The sequence below is a fragment of the Fukomys damarensis genome, unplaced genomic scaffold, assembly GCF_012274545.1.
Source record: "Fukomys damarensis isolate Sample0158 unplaced genomic scaffold, DMR_v1.0_HiC HiC_scaffold_33, whole genome shotgun sequence".
In the NCBI taxonomy this organism is placed as follows: domain Eukaryota; kingdom Metazoa; phylum Chordata; class Mammalia; order Rodentia; family Bathyergidae; genus Fukomys; species Fukomys damarensis.
In genome coordinates, this window is record NW_022900945.1 from 50003187 (window position 1) to 50025815 (window position 22629).

Genomic DNA, 22629 nt, shown 5'->3' on the forward strand with positions numbered 1-22629 from the left:
TGTAGGGAAAGTGGGAAGGGTAGGGGAAAGGTAATAAGGGAAAAGAAAAATATATGAGAAAATGAAAAATGGAAATAAAGTGTTTGTAAATGGGGAGAGGAGGAGGGGGTGAAGGGAGGGCAGGGACAAGGGGAAAAAATGAGAACCAAGACCTGTCATGTAAAGGTACAAGATCCCAATGATGAATGTAATTGTACTGTATACCTAAAATGTACCAATAAACTCAATGAGAGAAAAAAATAAAATATTATTTTGATATGAAATCAACATTGAGAAATTATTCATGAATATTTAATATTTTTGTTATAGTAAGTATTTTATATCAGTATGAACTATCTTTGAAATCCTCACAACACATTTTGCCTTTTTTTTTGGTACTGGGGATCAAACTCAGGTCCTTGTGCTTGTGAGGCAGGCAGTGGAACCACTGAGCTAAATCCCTGTCCCCATCACAGCTCATTTTGATTTGGACTAATCACATATCCAAAGTAGGCTGATGCCTACCATCCACAAACTCGGGCTTGGGCTTGTGAGGCAGGCAGTGGAACCACTGAGCTAAATCCCTGTCCCCATCACAGCTCATTTTGATTTGGACTAATCACATATCCAAAGTAGGCTGATGCCTACCATCCTGGCTATTGTAGCCATAGTGTCAATAAGGTTAGTATAGTCCCTGGTCCCAGGCAGAAGTCTTAAATGTAGAACAGTTGCCTGATCATAGAGTCTGGCTTTAGGACACAGCTAGGCTAGCCAGTTATTAGAATTTGGAGTCCAGTTGTTTACATAAGCTTCATTGTAAGAAAAACCGTCCTGGCCTTTGCAGAATACCTATGAGTAATTTTATCCTTCTTGGAGAAGAGATCAAATCAAGTGTCAGTCTGGTAATGAAAGCTGAATTCAAGGATAAATATCAGATCATGTTAGGTACCACAGATAATTTCAAAGATATTTAGGAGGCATGGATTTCCTTTGTATAGAAAAATCAATATGCTCCAAAACTAAGAACCAATATATATCATGTACAGACAAATTCTCAATAATGAATGTGATCATAATGTATACCTAAAATGTGCCCATAAACTTAATGAATATATATATTCCAAATAAAATCTCTATCAGCTACCCTAGAAAACATATATGAGAAGTCACAGTAAATAAAGGATCATTCCTATGAAATGCAGTTCTTATGGCTGAGATAAACAAATCATTTTTAGCCTCTCTTAGCCCCTCCAATGGGGTTGGGTTCCTGTCTCCACAGAAGATATCCCAGGGATTGTGAGGGCTCCAGCCCCACCCCTGGGTTTTGCAGGGAGCCTGCACTTTGCTAAATTAAGCCCAGCCAGGCCTATTTGTGAACAGAGACTCCAGCCAAGTGAGAGAGATTCATCCTGGTAAGGAATGTACTGCGGAGGGGGAGGAAAACACTGAGATCATTGGTATTTATGTGTATATTTTCTCACTTGCCAATTCATTTGGGTCAGATTAACTGAGGCTTCTGGGAATCAACCAAGATTTCAACAGAGTGACCATAGAGAATGACTAGTTTATGACACACTGAAAAGGGCTGAATTGGAGGTCAGTGTGAACAACATAGCAGTGTGTATCTTGGGATCTCTAAGATGCTCAATATCTAAATAAAACAGGCAACATACCTTATTTTTTCATACTTGTCTTTTTTAAAAAATAAATCTTTTTAGAACAATTGTAGGTTCACAACAAAATTGAGCAGAAGATACAAAGTTCCCATATAGTCCCTGTCCATATACACATCCATATATGTATAGCTTCCCCTACTATCAAAACCCAGCTATACCTCATTTTAATATCCTTTTCTTGGTTTCCTAAACTCAGTATTAACCAGAACTCACTATCTTTCCTATGATTCACACATATGACTATCTTTGTGGAAACTACATTTATTGAACACTTGCTATATGTCAAGTGTTTTCACTTAACCATCTTCTCATTTAATTTTTACAATGTCCCTAAATTAATTAACATCTGAAGGAACTGGACCTTAAGGTGATTTATCTCTGGAATAGAAAAATCACTTCTGTGAAACTATAAAAAACAGTCAAATATCTGCATTTTCATGTTGACAGCTGGTATTTGAACCCAGGCTGATTTAGTTCCAAGATCTATACTTCCTTGCACCATGCCACTGCACATGGACTAGATTCTTAAATTTCTCTTGGCAGTGGTGTATCAGATTTATATCCTTGCTTCCTATTATAAATCACCTGTTTAATTGATTAGACATAGGCTCTAAGTTTTGCCACCATGAGCATGCCTGTCTTGATCTTTTTAATACTTATTAGAGTACTTTGTATATACAAAGTAAATGCTCACTATATATTTGATTAAAAAATGTTAAACAAAAGCTACCATCTCACAGATCAGCTACCTTGATCCTCTCCTTCTCCCAGAAAGCATTCTGTTTCTCTCCCCTCCCTACACCCCAAGCCCTAGCTGTGTGTGTTTTATGTAATCAGGGTAAATGGCTGGGAAAGGAATGTATTGTTTTCAGGTCCTACATGGGCTGACACAAGGTGAGCTTGAAACTGACCTAAACAGAGTTTTGCTGACTGGATATGGATCCTACTATTGTATAAACTGAAATTTGTCCACTTGGTTTTTTCCATCTCTTTGGGGAAATGGATACTAAAGTAGGCTCTGGCAGAAGGGTGTCCTGCCTTGCAGAGTCTGCTGGTGACTAAGGCCAAGGACACTGCCCTGCTAGCCTTTCTCTCTGGCAATAAAGAGCATTTGTTACATGTTGGAGCAAACTCTGTAACTATTTTGAGCCTTAACTGCACTAGTAAAAGACAGCAAACCTGATCTGTAGAAAGCATTGCACTTCTAAATCAAGTCCTCTGCTAGCTAGTCTAAAGACTTGATGTACTTGAACACTTTCTGGCCTGGTTTCTTATGTCAGTGTAAAAGATGAACAGTGCAGGTGGTATAATTCTTATGTACAAAAGGGAGAAGCTCTGATTTAATTTCACTGTGTAAGAACATAAAGTTTTAGGGGTGACTGGTCTAAGGTCACATCACACAGTTAATGACAAATATCTATAACCAGCAGGGTTCTATCTTTGCTCTAAAACTTACTGAATGGAAAGAAACTTCTTTATAAAAAGCTTCTTTGTAAACTACTCAACTGTATTCTTGGGCATCATCCAAGATTAGACCCTTGTCTCTTGGTCAGTTCATATAGAATTCCTTTTGAAAACACTCTGTGCTTCACCATATCTTATTGGGTTATGATCATGCCCTAGTGATATCAGAAAAGCCCAAAACACTTCATTGTATGTACAAAAAGTACACGTGAACTGCACTTTTACTAAAAGAGATATGATTCTAAAAAATAACAGTTTTTAAATCAAAGCCATTCACTAATAGTTACGTTTCATTTTGGATGAATAATCAGGAACTACATGAGAATTTCCTCACAAGATTTTGAGACATTTTCCTATTAAACTATTTCTTTTTTTATTTCTTTAGTTTACAGACTTGATTAGAATGGGATTCTGCTGTATTTATTTTTCACTCAAAGACTGCTTTGTGGAAGGCCTATTCCTGTTTGGCATCTGCCTACTGTCTTGCAAAGGTACAACGCAGTTTCTAGTGCTCACTGATCCTATCCTGCTCCTACTGAACTGTCCGTTCCTTGAGGTAAAGGAAAGTGAAACCAAACATAGCATTTAGGTTTTCACCGATTACTATTTTACTGGATGATTTTATCACCAGTATTCTGTCCAGCTTTCTTTTTTTTCAGAGGTGTGGAGTATTAAATATCATAAGACATGGTCCCAAGGTTATCAAAGAGCTTGCAAATTAGTTCACATATACACAAACGCAGGTAGACATGCACAAATGCCAGAATGGAAGTGAAATACCCCGGTAAATATATAAATCAGCAGTTCCAGACAGATGAGAAAGTGTTTATTCCCTCAATTTACAATGAGAGCTACTGAATACAAATGACTTTCTTGGAAAACTTAGAGGAGAAGACATTTAAGATAATTGATACAAGGTAGAGTGAGGTGAGTGCTAAGATACAGTGGGTGACCTTGAGTCCTGATTCACTCAGGGTATTGCTGACTTTTTGCCTGTTCCCCTCATGTACAAAGTGTGATAGAAAAATACACCAAATACTCAATTAAAATTTTTTTTGTCACCGTAAAAGACTCATTACCATTTAGTTTCCCTCAAAATATTTCCCATCTTCAAACACAATTATACCATCATTGTTGTCACTTTCTGAAGCAGTTCTGGAAGTCCTCTCTCATGAGTGTCTTTACTTGCGCTGTTGTGGCTGCCCCCATGTCCTAAAGCGATTCAAAACATTTATCCTTTACAATCATTTTGGCTTTGGCGAACAGCCAAAAGTCACATGATCCCAGACCAGTGAATAAGGTGAATGAGGACCTTCGTGAGTCTGCCTTTCTGTTGGTTGGACCTCAGCAGTAATATTCACTGCATTTTGACCACATCTCATAAAGAAACTCATGAAAAGCAACTTCCAAAGCTGCTTCAAAAAGTGGCAAGAATAATAAGTGGGTTTGAAGAAAGGGAGAGTATTTTGAGGGGAATTAATGAAAATGTGTCTTTTACTGTAACGATTTTTAAAATTTAAATAATTACCATATAATTACCTCTTAATTATGATAGCACTGCTTTTTACTTTCAGAAGAGTTTTGATATGGCTGTAAAATTATAATCCTGGTGGATTGGGGAAAGTGTCCTGGAGGGGAGGCAGTTTGAAAAGAATCCTAGTGAAGGACAAGTTTAGAAAGAGGAAAGAAGGCATTACAAGTTGGGAGCAGCCTAGGCAAAGCTTTCGTGGAATCCAAAGACACTCATATGATTGGTTTCTCAGTCAATAAAATCCCTCTGTTTAGAAATAGGTCTAAAGACTACAGGAATCTTGGAACTACCATTACTCAGAATTCTGGTTATCAGAAAAAATGGTTGTGGGACATTGGCTTATGTCATCAGGATCCCATGTCAGAACAGAATGCACAGCTCAAGCTGGGGGAATATGAACAGCTGAAAAGGAGTGGAAAAGTGGGTGAGGAAATGTGAGACTAAAGGTTAGTAACAGATAAAATGAGAGAGCTGTGCTTTTATTAATCTGTCTAGTGAAAGAAGTTGCTTTACCTTTAAGTAAACTTTGTAATTTATTTCTGCATTTCTTCTTCCAGACTACAATCGTTCCAATTTTAGTATATGTGCTGCCAAAGCGAGCACTCCAGCCTACAATCCATAGTCACTTGTTCTCTGACTCCTTCAAGTTAGAGAGTTGCTTAGAGAAAGAGTTATTCTCTTTGTCCCTTAATATTGGGAAATAGATACACCCTACTGTTTATTGTAAGTGTGGTGGCTGAAAGAAGTTGCTATACAGGAAGCTAAATATACTTTGTTTCCTATGACCTTAATGTAGGTGATAACAGAAATTAAAATAAAAATTTTAAAAGAATATACATTCTTATCTTTTTGTGATGAAATTACCTCTTTTGATTTTTCCTTATGAGAACTTTTAAATGTACACAAAGATAGGAGGATGGTAGTTCCTTTGTACCTGAGCCACATGCGGGGAACCATGTCCTCATCTTTAACAGTTCCCAGCAACCTTCTATTTTTTGTTTGTTTCTTTTTTGTTTTTTGGTAGCAGGGATCGAACTCGGGTCCCTGGGCTTGCAAAGCAGGTGCGGGAACCAATGAGCTAAATCCCAGGCCCCAACCTTCTATTTTTAATTGACTTCCTAGCAGTTTTCCTCTTCTTCTCCTCCTTCTCTTTCTTCTTCCTTCTCTTTTCCTCCTCCCTCTCCCCCTCTCCTTCTCCTTCTTCTTGTTTCCTCCCTTCATTATAGCAACTCTTAGACATTTGACTTTACGTGGAAAGACATAAGAATGTAACTCTAACAAAGTAAGGCCTCTACAAAATATAACCCTCATATTAATTATTGCCCACAAAAAGGTTAAAACTGATTCCTTAAGAGCATCTAATATTCAGTCCATACTCAGTTTTCCTTCTAAAAAGTTTGTTTTTGGATCTGAAGATTTTAGTATTTGTGATAATCAATGCAGTGTATTGGAGAAGGTTTAGGCCTTTTAGAGGGGAGGATAAGAGATAGGAAAGGAAGAGGCCCAAATCCTAAATTGTAGTCAATTTTTCTTGAATGAGTTTGTAGTGTACCTGTTTGAAACTGTTCTCAGGTTAAAATTGAGAAGATCTTTGAAAGACTCAGACAAACAGTTTTCCACAGAGGCTAAAGCCTTATTCTATCCACTTCTCAGATCCGGTACACACACACCATTGTCGCCCTATTTCTTCCACCTCCTGTCTGTCCGTTCTTCGTTAATCTGTTCATTTGTTGGGTCACTCATTCGATGCTTTCCACACATGTATGGGTGCAAAGCCCTCTGAGGCCTCAGAGAGTCACCACTGCCCATCTTTGAATTGAGTTCTGTGCCAGGCACTTAGATAGGCTCATTTATTCTACAACCTTCAAGATGATTTTTTAAAGCTCCCATTTTATAAATGAGATTAAGTTCTAAGAACTTAAGTAACTTACACCCAAAAGGTCTCCTTGCTAGGAAGTGGCAGCACAGCATTTGAACCTTGGTGTATCTTATCTGAAATTCCTGTCCCAGCTTCACAAAGCCAAGGGGCAAACATGTACTCATCAGTACAGTTGACTAGTTGCACCCATACCATCACTTGCTCTGTCCTTAAAAGAGACTGTCATTTAAAAGGTAAATAAGCATTGTGTAGTACATCAATGCTGAACTTTAAAAAATGATATTAGGAAAATTCATATTATTGGTGACAAAAGGAATTAATTTTAACCAGGGGAGATAAAGTGAGGCTTCACAAGGTGCGTGACATGTAACGATGAAGCTGAAGCGAGAACAATGCTGTGGCACCACGGAAGTACAGGGCAGGTCTGGGAAATCCAGTCAGACTGGATTTAATGATGGGAGATCAAGATGGTAGGGAGATTGAGGTCAAATTCTGAAAAGCCTCTTATCATACTCAGTTGTCTAAAATTTCATGGCTAAGCAGTTAAAAAATCATTAAAGCCTTTTAAGAACAGGAAAGGAAACAATCACAGCGATGCTTTATGAAAAATTCAATGGTGGAGAGACCGAGGTTGGAGAATCTGTTAAGAGACTCTGATCTAGCGAGGAGAAAGGAGTAGCTCACAGAGTGGTACTCAGGGTGCCCGGCTAGGAAGCACAAAATTAGAAAGAGATTCTGAAATACCCAGTGATAATATGTGTTAGAGAAATCTGGAAGGAATGGATAATTTTTTCCTAGTAGTTCAGAAATGATAATAACATTCCTATGTACCAGACACCGTTGTAAGTACACATAATGTAATAGTATCATTTAATTAAAACAAAGGAAATTTCCTAGGGCTTTTGCAAACATTTTTGACAACTTTACTGATATGATAATTCATTTAACATTACAACTCAGTCATTTAAGCTGTAAAATTGAATTACCATACCGAAATTTTAGCATATTCACTGTTGTGTGACCCCTATTACAACTGATTTTGGAACATTTTCATAACTCCACAGAGAAACCATGACCAACCATCACTCTCCATTTTCCCTTCCTCTCCTAGTCCTTGTCAACCAACAGTCTACCCCCTTGCACTGCAATCTGCCTATTTTGGACAAAATACTCATATAAGTAGAATCATATTTCCATTCGTTTAGCACAGTGTTTTCAAAGTTCATCTATGTTCTAGAATGTATTATTTGTTTCTCAGCTCAAATAATTTTTGGTTTATCAATTCATCAGTTGATGGGAAAATTTTTAAAAACTGTTTTAGAACTTTTCTCTACCAAATATTTATGCTTGAAATAAGTTAACAATTGAAAGGCACTTGTATATTTGGGCTGATAGCAATTTCTATCTTCCTAGCCTATTTCCTAATCTATACTGACCTTCTCCATCCTATTATATTTTACTCACTAAGAATTATATGGCAACTCCAACCACGTTACTGCTTCTTCATAAATGACCACCTTTAGCATTTTCAATTCATACCTGATAATTTATTCTTATTTCCTCAACTGGGTTGTGAGCATAAAGAGTATAACAAGTACATGTTAGACATCATAGTTCCTTTCAACACTTAGAGTATTAAGGATGGAGGACATGACCTCAAAGAAATGCACTGGACTTGTTAACACTCCCTGGCTATGACTATATTTTTTCAAGTTAAACTTCTCCTTCATTCATTCCAAAAACTGTCTTGCAGAATATGAGTATTATGTGGCAGACAGTTGCAAACTATTGACACAGTTAACATAAGGAGTAATAATCAGCCTGCAATAATGAAAATATTGCCGTATTTTGAATTGAGACTTTTCATTTTTAAATAACTTTACTGGACCATTTTAGACATATATAATGATAAGATTCATCATAGGGAATTTGTACCTGTACATGATAGATCTTGAGTCTTTTTTTCCTACTCCCCTTTCCTCTCTACAACTTATTTTCCCCTCAATTACAAAAGCTTTGTTTCCATTTTTTCCTTCTATTTTCTTTTTTTCTTGTCCCTTCCTTCCTTTTCTTCTCCCTGCTCCTATGTTCCCTCTCCCATTTGAATATTTTTTTCTCATTTTCCAACATCTATTATACATTTTGGTCTACATTTATACTTTCGTTTCCTAACACCGGAAGAATGATGTGGTATTTAAACACATGTGCCACTCATATAAAAACAAGAAAAGGGGCCAAGGATGTAGCACCTGCCCCACTTGTCTGCTGTGTCCACTGTTCTGTTCCTTGCCTCTGCCTTCCATATTAAGACTTTCAGAATTGATGAGGCAATGTCAATTCTCTTTGATTTTCAAAAAACAATTTTCTACTAGCCATGGTATCTATTGGAGAAAAGTTCTGCAAATACTCTTTTTTTCCTTTTATTGAGTTTATTGGTACATTTTAGGTATAGAGTACAGTTACATTCATTATTGGGATCTTGTACCTTTAAATGACCGGTCTTGGTTCTCATTTTTTCCCCTTGTCCCTGCCCTCCCTTCACCCCTCCTCCCTCCCCATTTACAAACACTTTATTTTCATTTTCTCATATTTTTCCCTTATTACCCTTCCTCTACCCTTCCCACTTTCCCTACATCTTTATCCCTTTTCTTCCCATTTCACAATGTCAGTTATCTTATTAGGATCTTATGTACTATTACAATTTATTCACACCAGAGAAACTATTCGGTATTTACACATGTGTGACTTATTTATTTCACTTAGGAGTAAATCCTCAATATGTATTCATTTTCCTATGAATGAGTCTAATTTCTCATTCTTTATGGATAAATATTATTCCATTTTATAGAAAAACCACATCTTCTTTATCCAATCTCCAACTGATAGGCAAATGCACGGTTTCCAAGTTTTAGCTATTACAAACTGTGCTGCTATAAACATGCGTGTGCATATATCACTCTGGTATGATTCCTGAAAATATTATTTTTTAAAGAGATTATCACATTGCAAATTGTATGAGAAGTGGAACAATTTATAGAGGTAAAGCAAAGACTTGGAAGAAGTTAGGTAATTGGTTACTGCTGTTTGCTTTTAACCTGACCCTATGTTGAAATAAATACCAGAGTAGAAATAATTTGAGTAGAATATTGTGTTTAACATGAATTGCTTTTAAAACTTTGTTCCTGTGATATTTCCTGTAATAAAACAAGCTGAAGAATCAGTAAAAGTCTAATTAAACACAATTAATTTAAATTTATTTGGCCCTATTTTGTAATGCTAGGTATTACTATTACGATGAAAGCTTACTGTGTACATTAATTTTAGCTTTATCACTGAAAATTTTCCTTGAATTAGTTGGGTGAAGACTCCTTGGGGCCATATGAAAAAAGAGGTGCTCATCCTTATGACCACTTTCTTGAGCACATAAATTTCTTTAGATATCTTGATAAAGAGTTGACAAGATTTGATGATAAGACAAACAAATGCAGTTAATTTTGGATTCACTTAAGCTATTCTTAGAATTTAACAACTTACACATGAATATTTATTTATGGAGGGTAGATAAATGTGATAAACTATGCAGTGATTTTTCTGCAGAAAAGAACTGTAAAAGGCCTACACTTTCACACTATAAATTGATTTGTACTTGGCTTTCTGAGTGGTAAGGTTTTGTAGCACCCATGAAATTAGTTTGATCCAGTGGAATAATTGATCATACGATTTAGGATCCAATGTGCTGGGGATTAGAATTTCAGCAGTTCAGTGTGAGACTCAAAAACCTTATTGTCTATTTGAAGAGACATAATACTAGAGCCTATAGAAGTCAATGGATTTCTTCTTTCCTCTTTTTTCAATTTCATTTCTCTTTGCTATTTATCTAAAAAGGAAAAATAAGGAGTAATAATCAGTGAAGAGTTTTCAGACAGGATGTATATTCATATTCATGTATATTCATAAGGGTTTGGGGTATACCAATTTTAGAGTGATGTTTTTCCTTTCTATGGCATAATATTAGTTTAACATGTGACTACAGCTGAGAACTTCATCTATCCTAGTCAGAAAGGAGAAATTGTTGTTGTTATAGTCAGAAACTGCTCACATTTTTTGGATGCTTACGGTATACCAGACACTACGAATTATTTCATTTGATCTTCTTCACATCCACGTGAGACTGATAACATTATCATCCCATTAATAGATGAAGAGATTGAGGATGTTAGAAAAGCCAGTTGAGGGCCAGGGATTTAGCTCAGTGGTTTGGTGGCCTGCTTTGCAAGCGCAAGGACCCGAGTTCAATCCCCTGTACCAAAAACAAAAAACAAAACAAATGAAAAGCCAGTTGACTGCCAAAGCTTCTTGTCCTTGGGACATTTTATGCTCTTGACCATTATACTTATTGCCTCCATATACTTTTTCAAGGACCCATTTAATGCAGCACATGATGTAATTCTTTAACTTATCACATTCTACTAAACTGAGCAGTGTTTTCTGGGCAAGTCTCTCTGGCTGAAATGCCGAGGCAAAAGTCTAATGAATTCTGGTTTGGTTACTGCTTTTGCCTTAGAGATTATCCTACTAGATTTCAATTTCCTAATTTTTTTAAAAAATGAGAGGCCTGGAACAGGTAAGGATTTCATGTATTGGAATCTTTGGCCAACTTAATCCAATAATTGACTTCATTTTCTCACTAGGATTTAGAATGAATGGAGCATCCATCATGAATATGTCTTCCATTTTTCTTCTTTTTACATTTAAATATTTTTCCTGGTGTTGAGGTCTCTGATGTATTTTAGTTACTTTTCTCTCACTGCTAAGACAAAAATACCTGACACCCAAAGTTATAGGGTTTATTAGCTCACAGTTTCTGGAGGTTGCAGTGCATAATTGGCTGGCTCCAAGGTAGAGTGGCACATGGCAGAAAGGCGTTGCAGAGGAGAAACAGTTCATGGTGCCACATGGTAGCAAAAGCAACCAGGGATCTTAACAGCAATCTTTCTGCCCCTTCTATCTCATCCAGACCACTGGGATTAGGGCTATGTGCCAGACTAATCAATGGACTGATTTAGTAATCACCCATCCTTACTCCTAGTGTCACACTCTCTAGATTCAGCCACCTCTGAAAGCCCTGTGACCATGTGAGACTTCAGGGGGACATCTAAACACAAGCCCTAACACTGGGCATGAAGGGAAAGTGAACTAAAGTTTTGAATAGCTGTATGCAAAATAGTGTTCCAGGTGAGTATTATGCATTATCTCACTTAATACTTACAAAACCCCCTGTGAAATAATCATTATGCTCTTCCTTTAAAAGTAAGCAACTGTGCAAAGCCTATGAGAAAACCTAAGAGTCAAGTGAGCAGGTAACCCTTTGAGGTCACCTACCAGATAAGTGGTAGACAGTTTGAACCTAATCTTTCTCACTTAAGAGTGGTTCTCTTCACTGTTTCTCAGTGTCTCCCATGTTCTCTGTTTGTACTTTACTTAAATACTTTTGCTTTTACTTAAATACTCAAGGATTTCTCATGAAAAAAAATATACTAAGGGACTTTTCAGGGATTTTCTGTTGATAGATTCACACCTGATAAAGATTCCCTGTGTTACATTATGGTATGGAGCAGAAGTCAGAGTCATTTATGGCTTCAGTCACCTAAGGCCTCATGTGTTTTCAGACATGAGATTTTTCTTTTATCTGCTGAAACATTTTTGACATATCTCAGATGGCTCAGTGAATATCTGGACTTTCCTAATCAGTTAGCCAGGCATGATGAATAATAGTAACAAAACTTCATAGTTAGAGATTACACTTTCTTTCATATGACATTTAGATCGTGTGTTACTCATTCTTTGTCATTTTCCAGGTAGAGAGACTTATGCAGAATTTCCCCCAAGGTCGACAAGTGAAGTAGTTGGTGTTAGAAATAATAAACTTAAGCATCCTCTTTCTCAGTATCATATGCCGTGTACTGAGTCCACTTGAGATACAACAGTCTTATGGAAAACAAACATATGCTGCCCCAGGTGATAATGCTGCCACTGTTGATGATGATTATAGTAACTGTTATATCTATGTTCACAACACTGTTCTAACTCCTTTATCATTTATTATTTACGTCACCTGGCCTTCTGTGGCAGGTTATGATGAGGAAAGTACAGTAATACCCATGTTACAGGTGCTAGACTATGATAGATGGACATCTCCATCTCTCTGAAGGGTCTCAGCTTAGGGGCAATTTCTCATGAGGATAATTATATTCCTCTTACTGCTGAGCACAAAGCTGGGGAGAGAGCAAGTGCTCATTAAATCTGCTATTGCCGGGGCCAGGAATGTAGCTCAGTGGTGCTGTACCGGCCTGGTAAGCACAAGGTCCTGTGTTTGATCCCTGGTACCAGGAAAAAAAATCTTCTATTTCACTGATTGTTCAGTTGGAGCAGATGTCTTGTTCTTGTAGTACCAGACCATGGAATTGATTTAAAGGTCTTAGGCCTTCTCTTCATACAAAATTGAAATATGCTTTGCCATTAAGTGGTTAATTTTAGAGGGTTTACATTGCCAGTCCCTCTCCTTTTGATGTGAACAATGCAAAATGCTCAATTAAACTTGAATTTCAGATCAACAACAAATGATATTTTATCATAAATATGTCCCAAATATTTCAACGAACATATTTATAGTAAAATTATTATTTATCTGAAATTCAAGTTGGACTAAACATGCTGTATTTTAAATTGCTAAATCTGGTTCCCTATTCAGTGGTCATAAAATAACCACCTTAAAGGAAGTCATGAAAAAAGGCCATCATTTACTTCCTAAATGCTGTAATGTAACCCCTGAAGATATTAAAATATTCTAATCTCATTTTATCCCAACCCATGTTCTATCTCAAAGCAAAAACATCTGCCATTTTATGAAAGAAACTAGAAACTCAGTAGCAATATGATGTAGAATACCTTGAATCCAGCTCCCCTAGCTCTAAAACTCTGTAATTCTCAGTAACTCTTAAATATCTAAACCAGATTTCTACTGCTCCCAATTGTTATTTTTGCTACTGTTTCACCCTGCATGAGGAAGTGAGTGATGAACTCAACAAGTGTTGCTTCGGACTCCAAGAAATTTAGGGATTGGTGATTTTTATACAGTGATAACTAGAATAAAATGCTTCTGTCTCTTCCAGTATCCACGATACGCCTTTCCATACCTCAGCCACTGTACCTTCAATGCTTTTGTCAATTTCTGACCAAAAGTCAGCAATTCCTTTACTCTTCCTATATTCCTAAACATTCTTTCTGTTGAGTATGTTTTAAGGAAATTCATCGACGAAGAGACTGATTCATCTCTGTATCTCAATTCTAAAGTGAAATAGAGTAACCCGAACACCAACATTTACAGACTCCTTAGGTGCCTCCACATCCATGCTCCTCTTATTTCTGTGCCTTATTATAGGTCAGAGCATGCATCACCACCTACAGGCTAGAAATCTCAACGTCATCTTTGCTCAGCCTTCTAGTCTAACCTGAACGTCACAGTCAGCAAACCTTGCAGATACTGCCTCTTTAAAGTTCTGTATCTCTTTGGCCTCAGACAGTTCCCACCCCTATTTTGCTCAGGAGCTTCCTGACTCACCCATCATCACATCTGCCACAAGTTCCTTCCTCAACATAGATCTGATAGTGACAATATTTTGCCTAATGCTCCCTGATGCTCTTTGGTGTCTTGGTGCTACTGATTACTATTTTGTCATCGAAACTCATCACAAACTATTTCTGTAGTGATTTGCCACTTCTCATCATACACCAGGTCACTTAACATGCACCAGACACATCCTGCACATTTCACCAAATTTTTGTCATACTTCACTTGAGATTTTTCATTGCCTTTTTCTGTTTATTAGAGTCTTCTGACTCTGATGCCTTAGCTCAATAAAAATGAAGTGGCATCTATTTAGGTTTACCACCAGTCCCTTCTTACCTTAATATATAAAAGCCTAATTTCATTATAATGGCAAAGTATTTTATAAAAAATGCTCCCAACAAAATTTCTTAAAATAATTCAATCCCCAGGTATTTAAAAATATAATTCCATATATAGCAATTTTATTTTTGGATAGAGACCTGTATTTCTAAGAAAAATTGTTTTTGTATGCACTCTGTCCTCTAATGTTTCAGAGGGGGAACAGGCTGGGTCATTATTGATTATCCAGGACCAGAGATGAACAGAATGGAAGAATAAGTAGCTCTTGGGAAATCTTGGAGCTGCACAGTTCTTTTGTCCTTGACTGGGTTACTAAACCATCTGAATTCCCACGCATGTCAAGGTTGTGGAAGGGGCTGAGATGGGAGGCTGTGGACCCAAGGCTCAGCTTAACTAAGAATCTGATTCCAGGATAGAGGGTGTTTGACAGTTAATGATGATTAATGTCTGTATTTTTCAGAACATCGAGCTGAAGGTTGAAGTGGAGAGCTTGAAACGAGAACTTCAGGATAAAAAACAACATCTGGATAAAACATGGTGAGTTGCTCTTTGAACTATGCAGAAGAGTTTGAAAAGGTGAGCTCTGTTCCTATTCTAATGCCTGGCTCACTAATCTGAGAACAACAGAGTTGGAATCAAATTCCTTAAATGTAACCCTGGCATTTGAATGTTGTAGCCAATTCAGGAGTTTGACAATGGGTTTTCATGTGCTTTCTTTCCGTTGGGCTCTCTGTTACTAGGTCATCTGGACCTTGCTGGTAAATCTACCAGACCTAAGATTATAAATTTATAAAATAGTAATGAGCTAACCAGGAAATGGTGGATACTTCCACTTTTAGTTTAAAGAGACAAGTGCAAATAATCTTTATTAGAGATTCTCAATCAATCTAATAATACATCAAGGGATGACATGTGTGGGGAAAACACACTTTCTCTCATATACCTCTGGTAGGAGTGAAAATTATGACAGCATTTTTGGTATGTGGTGCTACTATTAAAATAAAAAGAAACATCTCCTTTGATAATTCCTAGAAGGACTCTATTCCTTATAAATAAAAGCACCCATGCAGTAGAAAAAGTGTATAAAAGTATTTACTGAAGTGTTGTTTGTAATGGCAAAAAAATTAGAAACAACTGTCCATCAACAGAGCAATGGTTGAAGAATTTTCAGTAAAATCATCTTTTGAATCATCCTACACAGTTATTTAAAAGAATGAGCTCCATATTATTGCCTTGGTGGAAAGTCCCTGATAGACTAAGGAGAAAAAGTGCTAAGTTATGTTCATAATGTAAAGCCTCTTGGGGTAAAGACAAATAGTCCTCTCTGTGTGTACATGCATTTACTTGATTACACCCAGAAAACAGAGGTGCCACCAAACTCTTTAATAGTGCTTATGTACAGGAATAAGATCAGAATTATGATCAGATTTGATTTTTTTCTTTATAAACTTTTGTATTGTTAAAATGTTTACTTTTATTTATAGTTATTTATCATTTTTTAAAAGTTTTGAATGATAAAGTATTAGTAAAATTGTTTCTGAAATATTTTTAGATTATATCCTGGGATTAGTATGTATTCAATCTGATCGGGCATTCCTCCTGTCTACTGTATTTGTTCATTACTAGAAAGACATCTGACAAGATCAGAATATTCAAACCATATATAAATATGCCGGCATTATTAAATACTAAAAGGGTAATAGACTTTAGAAAAAGTTTTAACAATTGAGTAATACATTTTCAGATTTTTTAAATGCCTTTAAAAATTCTGTACTTGCTTTGGCAGCACATATACTAAAAATTTTATGTTGTCTCAATTTTGATGTAGGCAGCATAGTCTTATTTTGAAAAATGAAACTAGGAGACAATGAGTTGACATCATCTCAAATTAGCGGTAGAACCATCATCTTTTGGCATCAAGTTCAAGAGTCTGCTGACTTTACAAAAGCTGTAACTTGTTAAATAAGGTATTCTTGGCTGAGTTTCTTGGAAAATGTATAGCTTCCATTCTCTAGAGATGACAGTCTGTGGTTGTATATTGCATTTATCAAGGAATATAGAGTCAAAGTAAAAGTTAATGACTCCTGAAATAGCTTATTTGGCAGCTTTGGGTTATACTCTTGAGTTTTGTCCATTAATCAAGATCTTATATACCCCAAAGACTAGAAAACTTGAGACAAGTACATCCTCTGGGAAGTTGCTGAACAGTGTCCACTATCAACCAAGGAATTTTGCAATCTTTAGGAAAGCCCAAAATAGTAAAGTAGCACTGGGCTGAGCACATTATGAGCTGACAGAGGTAATATTGTTTGCTGCCTTGAGAACAAGAATATGGCTCATGGTTCTCAACAAATTGATTAAAACAGGAATAAAACTTAACTGGATTTAACATGACTCAACACCTGATACTGCCCCAAATTTTCTAATCCTCAGCTATCCAAGGTCAGCTGTTGTTTGCTATAAATAAACTAGTGATACCTTACCCACTTCATGTTAGAGCCTGGACATTTATTCCTAAGGATATCAGAGAAGCAGAGCTTAGCCAAAACCACGCTTCCTTGGATTAAAGGTCTGATCTCTGCATGGGACTGTAGAAAACTGGATAGGACTCTAGACAAGTAGTCCAAATTAAGGACAGTCTACATTGCATTTCTGGCTGTAAAGGAGAAGGGCATTTCTGTGGCTGTTCAAATGGACATTCTGTCCCAGCAAGCTAAATGGAAGAAACGTTTCAAATCCAAACAGCAAGAAATAGAGCTAGCAAAACTCTCTAGAAAAGGATAAATGGGATAATCCAGGGACAGAAGGTCATAAACATGGGCACTAACTACCTGCACACCAAACAAAAAGTTCCTGCTCTTGAAGGTATAGCAATAATGAAGCCTTTAGGAAGTTAGGCATATCCTGCCTGACAAGCAACAACAAAAACACAACAAATTAAGAGTTCCTAAAAGATCCCCTCAAAAAGTTGACCAGAACAGTTCCCCAGATAATTGAAAACACAAAACAAACTTCAATTTCTTCTCCTCAGTGTGACTCTGAATTGCTGGAATAACTTCAATGAATCCACTAACAAATTTGTGTATCTGGCTGTGACCGGCTAATTCTCTGTGGTTTAGGTCTGATGTGGAGAGTCTAAACAGCCAGAATGAAGCTGAGCTCCGGCGCCAGTTTGAGGAGCGACAGCAAGAGACAGAGCATGTTTATGAACTCTTGGAGAATAAAATCCAGCTCCTGCAGGAGGTAAGTAGGAATGCTGAAGGTCCCTGATTAGGGCTTCTTTTACCTCTTACCCTACTATCCTATCCGTCGGCTTTCACCTTTTCTATCTCTATCTCTGTTCCCAAACTATCAAGTGTCCCTGTGTCATGGAGCTCCTCACTTAGTGGGACTCTGCAGCTTTTCATGTTTTGTTCATTTTGAAGGAATCCAGACTAGCCAAAAATGAAGCTGCACGGATGGCAGCTCTGGTGGAAGCGGAGAAAGAGTGTAACCTGGAGCTGTCAGAGAAGCTGAAGGGAGTCACCAAAGACCATGAAGACGTACTAGGAGACCAGGTCGAGCCAAACCAATACACAGAGGCCCTGGCCCAGAGAGACAAGTAGGTGCCTTTGGTGTTCTTTGTGCTATCTTTTGCCTTTTCTCACAGCTATGAATATACAGCAGCAGTTACACTGCTCCATTTTAAGAATTGATCACGGAACCTCACCATTTCTAAGACTATACAGGCCCATAACCAAAGATTTTTCTTTTTAAGGTTGTCAGAGACATCCCTTATGAAAACTCGCTTCTTGATAGTCAGGAACCTAAGTAGGAATCGCTGGAACATCAGAGTGGTCCAATGGTGGTTAACAATGGATTTGTTACTTTTCTTTGCTGCAGGAGAATTGAAGAACTGAGTCAGAGGTTGGCTGCCCAGGAGAGGCTTGTAGAACAACTCTCCCAAGAGAAACAGCAACTGCTACATGTGCAGGAGGAGCTAGCTAGCATAGAAGTACAGGTAAGGTTTGGATGGTATATTCCAGGGCTTGCTTCACGGCTTCATGAGCTCAACTTATTATCTACTGGTGTGTAACAAATGACAAACTTACCAGTCTAAAATGCCATATATTATCTCAGTTTTTGTGGGTCAGAAATCTAACCATGGTTCAGCTAGGTTTTCTGCTGAGGATCTCACAAATCTGAAACTGAGGTGTGGAAGGGGGTTTCCCCTCTCAAGGTACACACAGGAAAGGATCTGCCTCTAAATTCCCTCGGGTTGGTGGCAGAATTTATTTCTGGGTGATTGCAGATGTTATGGAGATTGTTATTTCACAGTTAGCAGTGAAGAGACTAGCTTCTCTAACTTCTAGGCCTTCTTTTAAGGGTTCACATGATTAGGTCAATTCATTAGGAACTTTAATTACATATAAAACTCACATTTGTCATATAACATAGCATAATTACTCAGACAGTCCATCACTTTTGCCATATTCTATTGGTTAGAAGCAAGTTATAGATCTTGCTTAAATTCAAGATCTTGCACAAAGGTGTGGATACCAGGGGAGAATTATAGGGACCATCTTAGAATTTTTTCAACCACACTTTATATTTATTTATAACTATATATAATATAGAATGTGATTTTAATATTGAGAGAGAACCCTCACAGTGGTGAAAATAATTGCATCGATTTTTTTAATCTATATTGTTGCTCTTAGAAGTTACCCCATTGTCTTAGTTACTTTTCTCAATGCTGAGACAAAATACATGACACCTAAAGTTAAAAGAGGAAAGGTTTATCTGGCTCACAGTTTGTAGAGGTTTCAGTTCATAGTTGGCTGGCTCCAAGGCAGGGTGGTATGGCAGAGGGGCATCACAGAGGAGAAACAGTCTATGGTAGGCAGAAGTTATCAAGGCAGCAACCTACCACTGAGAAGCAGCAAATTTAGGAGCTCTTTCTGTGCCTTATATTTTATCCAGGCTACCCATGCTTAGGGCAGGGAACACCCACTTAATCCTAGCCTCACAGTGTGAATCAATCACAGTTCTGCGTTCCTTCATCTCAGTAGCACACATACTAGATCCGGCCACCTCCAAAAACCCCATCAGACTGCATGAGACTTTGGGGGAGGACATCCCACAGAGAAGCCTCTCATAATTTATAAAAATATACTTTGTAAATGAACTCTAGAATACATCTATGCTCAAGCAACACAATTTCCAGGTATTCTCAAATTCTTAAATTGACCTTAGGCCAATGACAAAACAAACCAGGTAGTTTAATATATTGGCTCACATACGCAAAGGTTGGAGTCTAGATAACAGAGCAGTGATGAGAATCAGTTTAAACCACTGTTTTCCAACTGGTTCTATGTCATGGTACATATAGCAAGTGATAATACCTATGAGATATGGAGGTGAACACGAAGCTTCACACTTGGGAGTCTAACACTTAGGTCCCGATGAGGACAGGCAGATCACAGTCTTGGCCACATTTATTAATATTTTTTAACACATATGAATACAAGTTAAAGTTTATAGGCTTTTCCAAGATGAGTTTTCATGATGAGTTACATGAAAGTTTCTTAAAGGACTTTTTAAAAAATTTGTAATACACTTTGATTAGAAAAAAACAGACTTGGAATAAGAATTGGATTTCTATCCTGATTACTTATTAGCTGTGTGACCATGGATATGACACTGTCCACTTATATATGTATAAATTGGGAAGATTAGTCCGAATAATCTCTAATGGCTATGATGCTAACATAACATTCTATCAAAATGACTTCCAAAAAACTTGGAAAAATTCCAGTCCCTAAGGTACATATTTTGAAATACTTATGTGTAAATATATATTCTATATTTATGTACATGTACTTATTGTCATCATCTTTGGTAAGAAATGAAGTGGGTTAGGTAGTTCAGTAATGAGGGGAGTTGGCTTGGTATTAGTTTCGGGAAAAGATTTAAAGAACAGAAAGATTATAATTTCAAAGAGACTAAATTATATTTTAGTTTAAAGGAATAAGAATAGAGTAAGTACAGCTTGCATGATTATTGAGCATAAAAAAGAAAGACAGTAAGAAACATAAATTGTATTAATTGATATGCTTTTTAAATGTTGTCTGGCATCTATAAAACGTATTGTTAGTTTTTAATTTAGACATACGACCATGTTGTGCTTAAATTCTCTAAGACAGTATTTCCCAATCTTCTTCATAGAAACTTCAATTTCTACAGAAAATGATTACACATGTGTGGTATACTGAAGCTAAGTGATTAAGGCTGGTTATGGTATGAGGTGATTGCTCACCAGTATCTCAGAGCCCTCACCCTGAGAGTGAGGGGCTTGGCATCTCGGCGCAATGGTAGGCACATTGGGCAATGGTGCACATTGTGCTAGAACACTTAGGTTGAAAATTCTACGATAAAGTGTTTCTTTTTTTTTCTCTCATTGAGTTTATTGGTACATTTTAGGTATACAGTATAGTTACATTCATTATTGGGATCTTGTACCTTTACATAACAGGTCTTGGTTCGACAAGGGGAAAAGATAAAGGTTTTCTGAAGGTAGATCCTCCCAGGTGGGGAGGACAGAAAATATCACACAGTTCATTTCCTATTGTTTTCTTTTGAGTCTGTGGCTTATGAGGAAAAAAATCAAGACTGTTAGTGCACGTAGGATTATTAACCCCAAAATGACTTCAACAGACAATGGAGCCTCTTACCAAGCATCTACATAATTCCATGACATTTCTCCCAAAATGAGTTCAGATTCCAAAGGAAAGCATAGGGGTTTTGGTTGCCATGTTTCTATTTTGTACTCTGTGGTCCAGGTAGAATGACATATTGAAGTGACTCCAAATCTTGGGAACTTTTAGCCAACCTGAAGTAGTTCATATTGACTTATGGAAGGATGCAGTGAAGTACAAGTTCAGAGAGGAAATCTTGATTCTTCTATAACTGATTCACCTGTGAAGTTCCCTGACTTTTAACTAGGGAGCCAGAATGAAATGAAAGAATAAGCTTAAGTTTTGGAATTTAAATCCAAGCTTCGCTATGTTTTAGATGTACAGTGTCTCTTTATGTTCAGCTGTATAAAATGGATTGGAAATCATTTATATAAAATCTGTGCATGTTGCTCAAAATATGAAAACTATTATCCATATGAAATAATTTGAAAGAGAAGGATATTCTTCAAATGAATAGCACATATAGTCAATAAATCCCATTTTCCAAATTTCACTCACATAACTATCCTTGTCTTTCAAAAGATAAAGATAAAATTAATAAATATAGCAGCTTTTAGTGAGATTAATAGTTACAAATGTCCCTCTAGACCTGTTAGTCTTGTTCCTAAAAAAATGTTTTATGAGCAAAGTCCAAACTGAAAATTGTCAATTTGTGTTACTGCTCCCCAGGAGGACCACAAATGTGAATGGTTCCAGGCAGATTGGCTAAAATATCTATTCCATTCACTTCATAGACAAAAAAGAAATTCTGAAGCGCTTTCTATAATATTTTGGAATCATTTAGTCATACTGAAATGGCTCAGATTATAAAAACCTAGAATGATATTTGTTAAATATATACAATTTAAATCTTATAATTTAATGTGCTTACCAATGAGTATCCAATTTTTCTGTAGTACTCACATCAGCCCATATTGTCACAGCCATGTAGAAGCCACCTCTTACCACAGGAGCCACACCCTCATGATGTGGAAGGCAAAAGTTTAGTTTCTAAACTCTCAGCCTGTCCTAGAATACCACAGCTGAGGCTTAGAAGGGGTACTCACATCTTGCACTTCTAGGTTTGAATAGTCCAAGTGAAGAATACTCAAGTTACCCTACTTCCCATTGATAAGCATTTCTCATGAGATCCCAATATGAAAGCCTGGGTTGGGTACAAAATTTGGAGTATAGGAAGTTTCACTTCAGAGCCTTCATTGCTTCAAATAAGATAGACACATTTGACAAAGATTATTTAATTTAATTGATTTTTACTAGTTTTTCCATTAAAACAAAACATACTACAGCATCCATTATAGGGATAGTGTGCTTGCATCATAATTTATGAATTTCTATTACAAAGTGTGATAAAATACAGATGATTTAAATTTTTAAAAATTTATCATAATAAAAAA

General features: G+C 36.9%; 1 protein-coding gene across 8 annotated transcripts in view; it reads left to right on the forward strand.

The window, feature by feature from the left end:
- Pde4dip (phosphodiesterase 4D interacting protein) overlaps positions 1-22629 on the forward strand; it is a 211035-nt gene that overhangs the window by 94405 nt on the left and 94001 nt on the right. For all 8 annotated transcript variants that reach the window (XM_019207344.2, XM_019207345.2, XM_019207343.2 and 5 more), the window contains 4 exons: positions 14959-15035; positions 17618-17741; positions 17924-18099; positions 18381-18498. In XM_019207344.2, the coding sequence (XP_019062889.1) occupies positions 14959-15035; positions 17618-17741; positions 17924-18099; positions 18381-18498 (495 nt within the window). The remainder of the gene's footprint in view (positions 1-14958; positions 15036-17617; positions 17742-17923; positions 18100-18380; positions 18499-22629) is intronic.